An 8,949-nucleotide genomic window follows, 5' to 3' on the forward strand; every position below is an offset into this window, starting at 1 on the left:
TTAACAGTGAAACTGGGAACTGCTGGAGGAAGAAGTTAGGAAATAAAAGATGGTTTTATTACTGAACATGCTAGCAAGAGGAGTGCCCATGTTCAGCTACCTAGAAAAACACATAAACATGCATAAAATATTATTTGAAGTGAGGTATGTGCACTGACATGTTGCTTAAATGGGGCATGAGGGACAAGGATTTTGCCACAGACATTCAAGGTACTTAGTGCATTATATTTTCAGTAAGCAATTATTTGCCCCCATGATTGCAGAATCAGATGAGAGCAAAATAATAATGTTCAGATTAATCTCCATGTCTTTAGTTCTCTGAATGTTAAACAGCCAATCTAAAGTAGTCATAGAGGGATCCGCTGTAATCTGTGGAGAGAGAAGCATGTTTAAGGTGCAAACCGTCACACCTTTTTTAGATCAAGATGAAATAAATTTCCCAAGGATTTGTCTGTTTCTCTTCCTGAGCTATAAGCAGAGCCTAGGTGAGTAGTTTAAATTAGACATCTACCTTTTATGTTGCTAATCTGAACAAGGCAGTCAAGCTAATACAGTTGATGGTTGGTTGCAAGAGAATCAGTGGCTCGTCTGGTCCCTTCAGGTCCTCTTGTGCTGTGACTTTGATTTTATTTTTGCTTTTTCATTCTTTTAAAATCTACCTATGTGTGCCTTCCCTTTTAGCAGTTCATTTTAACAACAGAGACAAAAGGAAACTTACATTCAGTCCAGATGTATTAAAATTTCACTGGTTTAGGGTCTGCACAGTAATGATGGCAGCAGTTGAATTAGAAAGATTTACCCATAGACTAACATTTTCCATACATTCCAAAGTAAATACACTACAGGATATTGTTATCCTGTGACAACAATATATTCCAGTGACACCCTCTTAGTTACAGAGAATGGATATAATGGTTTTTAGGCCTTTTTTACCTCATTATGTTTGTGCTTTTCTATAGCTCACAGTAAAAATAATAATTGAGTGGAAGTTTTTATTGGCAGGTGTTAAAAATACCAGAAGTTTTGCATTTTTTCTACTTTGTTCAGATCCCTTCTGAGCCTGCAGCAGAAGCAGAAGAGAAAGATGCTTCTGAGCAGTACTTATTTTATTTACCTTTTTTATTATCAAGTGCTTTTCTGCTTTTTTTACAAAATATGTGTACCTTCTGAGTGCTTTTGTTGTTTGTCTTGTCGAGATCCATAAAGATATAATCAATTTTAAATCATAGTCTTAAAATAAATGGAAGATTTCACAAACATGAGAGTTCACGCTAGAGGCACTGATGGTTTACGGTGTATTCTCATTTGCCTTTTTTGTTTTGTTTTCAATCTGAAAAAAAAAAAGTCGATTTGAATCCACAAATCTCAAAGCACTTTCTGGTGGTCTTCAGAAATTGGTTTGAGAAGCAGGCAAAGAAGAACAATAGCAGATCTTTAAAAGAGCCATTCTTTTAGCCCAGATTTTTACCACAAACTTTTACTAGCACGGTAGAGACTGACTTGTGGTTGGGATTTCTTTGGAGAAAAAGGCCCACAATTATAGACAGGTACAGCGGGAAAGCTGCTTGTGCAACCATGGCTCATTTTAGTTGGGGTAGGCCTGGAGTAAACTACCAGCTAAAACAGTGCTATGGATAATAATGGAACTCTGTATACATATAAATTTTTAAAAAGCGAAGGCCATTGTAGCCTAAGTTTTGCTTCATGTGTCACAGAATCACATCTGCTCAAATTATACTAGCCATCATCTTTAATAGTAGAGCTACTTAAGTGCAAAAACTTTCTTGCCTTCACAGAAGCAAATCCATGCAGATCCTGTTCCATTTTTACACTTGCACTCTGATAAGACTCTGCTTAGTTCCAGCTGACTTTGCTGTGACTGGGCCAGGAATACTTGCCTGGTGCATCATGTACATGGAAGCCTGGTAGAAACCATTGTCTTGTAAGCAGAGAGATGCTGCTTTTCAGTGCCAGAATTTTTTCTCACAAGTGCAAGATATTTTCACACATACTATAAAATATAATGTTATAATGTAATATGTGATGTTATAATCTAAACCTTGAGTCTGGTTTAGGTAGCCGCAAAATCTTGCTTTTGGCTTTCAAAAGGTCTTCACTGGCTTTGTATAGCCGATAAGTTGTACATCGTGATTATCATATATTTATTATGTATTCCTGATGGGTCTGTTTAAAGGGGCTGAGAAAATTCCATTCACTTACATGAGACACCCAAATGTGCACAGCAGCCAGACAAGCCCTAAACCTTCTCCATCTTCTGTTTTTCTGTCCATGGTGTGTCTGTCCTTCTTAGGGCAGTTTTAGTGAAGGCAGCTGGGTGAGCCAGAAGTGCTGGGTGAGGAGGGAACCCTGTGAGCAAAGGAAAAGGAGAACCAACCAATTTAATCCTGATCAAATTCTGTTAAATGCAGTACCAAGAATAACAACTGTTTTGTTTTGGGTTTGGTTTTGTTTTCAGTATGACCAGTAATGTAGACTTCCAGAGTGTGCAAACTTTTTTTTTAAAGTAGTTCCTGTTCTTCATTAGTGGTTTAATCATTCAGAAGTACAGATAAGACACAGTAATTTGTTTTGATTCCCATTCAGGAAAGTATGTTAGAAATATAATGCTTCTTCATTGAAAATGTGGACTTAACAGGCAGTATGACCAAAAATATGCTGATTATCTGATCATCCAGCTTAATAAATAATGGCATTTTTGCACAGCAAGGGATTTTGGCGTGTCTTCAATTACCCAAATCAACAAGGTATCATTCTAATATGTGCTAAAAGTGTTTTATGGCAGTAAGACCATGTTGGGTCAAAATTAGTTTGGAAAAATTTTACTTCTTTAACTGTGATTGACTCTTCCATGAACCCACTTACCTATATTATTAAAATGAGCATACACAATACATATTGGTAACATCTGAAAATGTAATGAGCAAATTATAAGCATGAAATTGTGTAGACATATTTGCTTACCAACTTTATCTCTTCATTCTGTGTAAGCACAGATCTAACTTTTCTTTTTTTTTGTAAAAATTTGACTATTGCAGACCTCAGCTTCACTTAAAATTGTTGAAAGGCAAAAAACAGATGCTCTGACGGGCAAGGGAGAAAACCAGAAACTGAGGTAAATTTCCTTTATATTCCTTTTGTTTTCTGGTTTATTATTTTTGCTAGATACTATGTTTTGAATATTGCAACTCTGTGTTCGTGATAAATATCACTGAGCATAATCATACTGAAAAAGTATTAATCTTAACATCACTTTTGAGAATGCTTTTCAATCAGTTTTATTTAATACTAAGTATGTTGCAATAATGAATATGTATATATGTTTAAGTGGCCTTTTTGAAATCTTACAATCCCTCTGATGTTCTTCCCTTTCAACTTGTGTTTAAAATGGATCATTGTTTTCTATATTACTGCAGCAGTGGTAGGAACAAGTATACCCTTTAGTCCATTAAGAGTAATTCAATTAAATAAAGCCTTACTTGGTTATTCTTAGCCAATAGAGATTGTAAAGCTTTTTGTGGATTATAATGTGAGCGATTTTAGATGACAACATATAAAGGCTTCATCGTTTAACAGATTTCTGTTTAGTTATATGGGCTAGAAATTTAAATTTGAAAAGAACCCACCTGCTCTGAACTATATAGAAATAAAATTAGTTTCTGATTGTAGTGCTTGTGAGAAAGCTTGAAATTGGAGGAGGTTTGGTTTTTTAACTAAACATGTTAAGAATATCAAGTACAAAGTGTATAGGGCATCACACCAAATGTGTGTTGGATCCGGTATCCTGCCTCCGGTGGCCATAAGCAGATGCCTACAAAAGTGTGTAAGCAGGCAGGTATAATATTTGCTTTTGGAACTCTCCCAAATATTTTATATTTGGAGACTTCCTGAGCTAATATGGTCTTTATGTATTTAGTATCTCACAGTAAACATTCTTCCATGAACGCACTTACCTATATCATTAAAATGAGCATACATAATACATACTGGTAACATCTGAAAATGTAACGAGTAAATTATAAGCATGACATTGTGTACGTACCAACTTTATGCCTTCATTCAGTGTGAGCACAGAATTGCAGGATTTCATAAACTGGAACAGTGGATCTTCCTGCTCCAGGAGAGAATATTAGTAGAATATGAATTAATTTAGTACAATAAGAATTACAGTTTATAACTGCAGTTTCTCAATGTGTTGCTTTTGGCCCCAGTGATGTTTAACGTAACTCATGTGGAGAAGGTCAGGAAGCCAGAACTAGGAGAATTCACTGTCTCTGCTGGGAGATTAAACATCATCAGCCAGATTCTGAGACTTGCTGAGGGTTAGCACTGATCTGTGGTTATGTTGGAGGTTTTTAATAATTTGTTTTCGTAGACTTGTTACGTACCCTGAAATTCTATGACAGTGTGTCTTTGTAATTTTCTTTATATCAAACAAAAGAAAATAAAGTGTAAAAGAAAATAAAGTGTCCTGTAATTGCTGGTCTCAGAAGATGCATATTATAACAAAATATCTCCTTTCAACCCATTTTCCCTCAGGGGACTTTTTTTTAAATTTTCAAAGTCCTTTACACACGTGAAGGGAATTGTTCATCTTTTAAATTATCCTTAGTGGCGAAGGACCCACTTTGCAAAGCATTGGCTTTTATAACCAGTGAGTTAGAACTTTCAGGTCAAACTTTGGTCTTAGCTGGCAACATGGAGATAAGAATGGAGATTGGGCATAGTTTGTATTTTAAGAAAATACTAGAATATAAATAAGCACCTGTTATCATCACAAGGTTAACACAGCCATTGTTATATTATTCCTTTTTGTTTATGTTTTGACTTACAGTCTGAAGGTTTTTCATTCAAGCTGACATTAACGCGAAATTTCATTTAAATAAGAGAATACCTGCATGATTGAAAATAAACATGCTCTTCAGAATAATTTGAAACTTTTCTGTCCAGAGTTCCGATCTCACTTCTGTTGGCCTTTCAGTAGATTCTTGCCTTGATTGGACTTCAAATCATACTAAGAAACTATGTTTCATGTTTGTTTTAACTATGGGTACATGTTCAGAAAACCCAACCTATATATTAAAGCAACGCTGAAACATTTTTGAGTAGTAATTGTGAACACTAATTGTTGATGTATTGTTTCCTGGCCATTCAAACATAGAAGCCAAGTTCAGTGGAGGTCCTTTTTATGGTATTTCATAGGACGGGAAGAAGATAGGCAAGCTTAAAATTGGGAAAAAACAAAGCTATCTTGATGACTCATGTCTCTGATGCAATCTGAGCAGCCAATTTAATGTCATTCTGAGCCCTTACTGTTACACTGAGGCATATGGCAGGGCTTAATAGCTCAGTTTCAACACTGCATTGGCTGCGACTACCTGGCTTCTAAGTCCATAAGTTTTGAATGGAAAGAGGTTTTGCTGCCTGCAGAATTCCGCGCAGACATATGCTGTCTGCTTGGTCCAGCTCTGCAGTGATCTACAGATTAATCAATTGATTTTGAGTAATCAACTGATTTGAATTTGAATGATTGATTATTGAGAAAACTGGGGCCTTGGGTTCTGATCGTCCAAGCTCTGAGTAGAAGCAGCTCCATATCTCTATGGGGGCAGCTGTCCCTTCAAGATCATGACTGCTTGTAAGAGCTGGAAAAAAGCATGTGTCAGTCTCAAGAAGACAAGCAAACCCTAAGGAAAACTTTTTTGGTGTTTGCCCTGAAATTTGTAACTTGATTATGTCAGCACAGCTTCTACCTCATAACAAAATATTTCTCTGGCTACCATCATTAATATAGTGATGTGATGTTGTGATATATTTTCCTTCAGAATGCCTATTACTTGAGAAAGACATTGAAACCCCGTATATTGTCATTAAAGTATGTAAAGTGCTGTCTCTCCACTGTAGTAATGAACAGGGAGAGAAACAAATGTATGTTGCATAAGAGTAAAGATGCATGCTGCCTGACCATGAGATCATGACCATTCTGGCTGGTGGAATCACGATTTCCCCCCTTGAGATTTGTTTACATTCCCACTGGTTTCTCTTAGAAGATCAAGATGAAAAGAGCTCTGGCAGGGTTCATCTAGGCAGTGGGTGTATGTACGATGAGTACTGCTTCAGAAGTCTGCTGGCAGCATTTCCTCTGTAAGACCATGGGCTCAAGAGCATGGGTCTCCTGCGTGGAAAAACCACAGAGAACTGTGACTACATCTACATGAAGTTTTTTTCCACTTCCTAACGGGGATTATGCTACTGATGAAAATGTCTCCTTCACCAGTTATCTTTCTCTTTGTGCAGATGTTTAGTATTCTGTTCATCTTCTTCAAATGCTGTCATTTAGGTAACGGGAAGTAGTCAGGAACCATGAGCTGAGGATCGAGTTTGTATGCAGTGTAATTAGATGCTCTGCTAGCCTGCAAACCCAGAAATATACTCTTTTTCTTCCTCTCTCAGATTTATTAATTAACAATAGTAATCAGTTGTGCAAATAGAAGAAGTATGGAAATCTCTAGCACTTAAAGCTTACAGGGAATGTGACACTTGATGACTAACTTCACCCATTTTATTTCAGAAGGAGATACGGTGTTGCAGGAAACTCGAAGATGGTTAATCCCCCAAAGGGATCGATTAAAAAGACTGCAGGAATGAAGCATCTTCCAAAACTAAAGCACTGATTTTAAATGAATGCCAAGAACTTCCAATCACTTTAAAAAAAAAATCTTTTAACTGAAAGTCTCTAAATTAGAAATGAATGCATTTGTGCCATATTGTAATACCAAACACAGATTGGCATGTCTCCTTGGCAGCCTTAATGTAAGTGTTCCTCTGCCTGACAGAACTGGTCTTCTAGTTACCATCTTCATTCAGGTGATCTCTGACCCCTTCCATTCTGGTTCTCATTGGTGATTCTGAGTATCAGGGCATTGGAAGCCTTGGAAAACATTTAATTTCTTTATACACTAGGTAGATCCTTGAACTCTTTGATTGCACAGCAACCACTGAAAACAAATGAGCCTCTAACATTTTTCAAGAAGAAGAAGGCAGACTGATGTAACCTGAAGTATTGTCGCACCACCCAAACCAGTAAATCTCAGATAAAATTCCATCCAAGGGAATCCCCATTCAGTATAGGCACCAAAGAGAGACTCTCAAGTAGTCTGATGTTGCTACAGTTCAATGAGCCTTTCATTTGGATTTTTGAAAGACCGTCAGCATATTTGACTGGCCAGTATGATTTCTTACATGATACCATACCATAGAGTCTCTTTACAGTATAAAGTTATTTCGTATTCCATGAGCTTTCTTACTCTACATGAGAAGACAATACACTTCAAATTTAACTTTTTTAAAAGCTGACTTGCCAGAGATCGCCACTTTCTGTTTGCTTGGTTTAGAAGCAAAGCACCATTTCCAGCCACTTTAGGCACTAGTAATAGGAAGAAATGAAATAAAAACTGAGCAGCTTTTATTAAGGATTCTTCAGAGCCTGTCTTGTGTGTTTCTTTTACACACTACATACACATTATGATTCTGGATATTGGTATGTTGCTGTTTGAAATTTGAACTCTAAGATGAACCTTTGTATCCACAGTTTGGGTTCCATAAAAATCTCTACGTGTTCTTCAGTGGCACTGATCCATGTATTTTTAGGGTCCTAAGTAGTGCCAGTCTTTAAAGTCATCTCTTCAATGAAAGCAGAACTACTTTGTATTTTCATTCTCAAGCATGCAATTATTGTTGCAGTTTCATTACCTACATTTCTGTCATTAAACTTCAGCAGAATTTTTGTAAGTGGCAACAGGAAAAATGTTTTGGTAATGAAGCTTCAAGCCCCTGGGTTACATCTTAAAAGCTCTTCACAGAGCAAATGTGATTGATTGACTGCCTTTTATTATTTTTAAGAGCATCCCTAGCTCTTTGCAGCATCTAATAAAGCTTTTTGCCTCTTTAAGAGCAGTACTAATAGTTCCTTATTACTGGCAGCATTGAAGCGATGCTGTAATTAGACTCATACAAAAAGATCAATGATGTCATTCTAAAATGCAGAGAAAGAAGACCTGCAGTATTGTTCAGCATATTCAGTATGGAAACCCCATTTTTTTCTCTTGCATAGTATGAGAATTAGTGCAGATATTTCTAATGTTGCCAAGATGCACCTAGTATCATTCTTTTACAAGCAGGGTTGTCTGCCTGGCCATTTTTTTCCCCACAGTCACAGTTGAAAGCACAGCACAGCTGATTAGGTTAGCACTCTTCTGTTCCTGTTTTTCACATGGAAAGTTTCCAAATTTTGATTGTGCTGGCATTTGTCATTGTGGACAAGGAGAGGGGGAAAAAATCACCATAATGGTCCTATTGGCATAAAAGACAAGGGCCATCTGCAGCAGTGGAGAATATCCAGTTCTTGGATTCATGCAGCAGACATTTACTACTGCTGTCTCTGAATCAAATGTTAGTCAGTGCGTCAAGTCTGGTCCCTGTAGCACCTCAACATAACTGGAAACATTGCACAAATGTGGCAGAACGGCTTTTACTCACAGCAGGAGGCTGGGTGCTTCCCTCATGGGTAGTCCTCTCTGGGGACTTAAAAAGAGCCTATTTTTTTTGAAGCTGAAGAAGATACATTTATTGGTACAGTTTGGAACAGTAATGGCCTGAGGAGCGGAGCAGACTGTCCTTAGTCCCTGTTTCAGCTTGCCAGGAACAAGCTCAGGGTTTGAAACTCAGTTGTATGACAATTAAGCCCTAAAACATGTGTTTGACCGTTCTAATTGTGTGTCAAGCTGTAACGTTTGCTGTGCAAAGTGGTTACACTTCCATACTTTACTTTTTAGATTACTTGGTATTTAGTTTTTCTCCCATCTTTCTGGAAATAAAGGTACCTTGATGATTAAGTTTGATGACTCAAGTTTCTTTGCAACAGCAAAAAGA

At 37.1% G+C, this 8,949-nt stretch overlaps 1 protein-coding gene across 1 annotated transcript in view; it reads left to right on the forward strand.

Annotated features, from left to right (window-relative positions):
* Nucleotides 1-6,692, forward strand: part of CCDC169 (coiled-coil domain containing 169) — a 28,731-nt gene extending 22,039 nt beyond the window's left edge. Inside the window, exons 7-8 of the mRNA XM_065658737.1 lie at nucleotides 3,057-3,133; nucleotides 6,590-6,692. Of these exons, the coding sequence (XP_065514809.1) occupies nucleotides 3,057-3,133; nucleotides 6,590-6,692 (180 nt within the window). The remainder of the gene's footprint in view (nucleotides 1-3,056; nucleotides 3,134-6,589) is intronic.
* The last annotated feature ends 2,257 nt before the right edge of the window (nucleotides 6,693-8,949 follow it).

The sequence above is a fragment of the Caloenas nicobarica genome, chromosome 1, assembly GCF_036013445.1.
Source record: "Caloenas nicobarica isolate bCalNic1 chromosome 1, bCalNic1.hap1, whole genome shotgun sequence".
In the NCBI taxonomy this organism is placed as follows: Eukaryota; Metazoa; Chordata; class Aves; order Columbiformes; family Columbidae; genus Caloenas; species Caloenas nicobarica.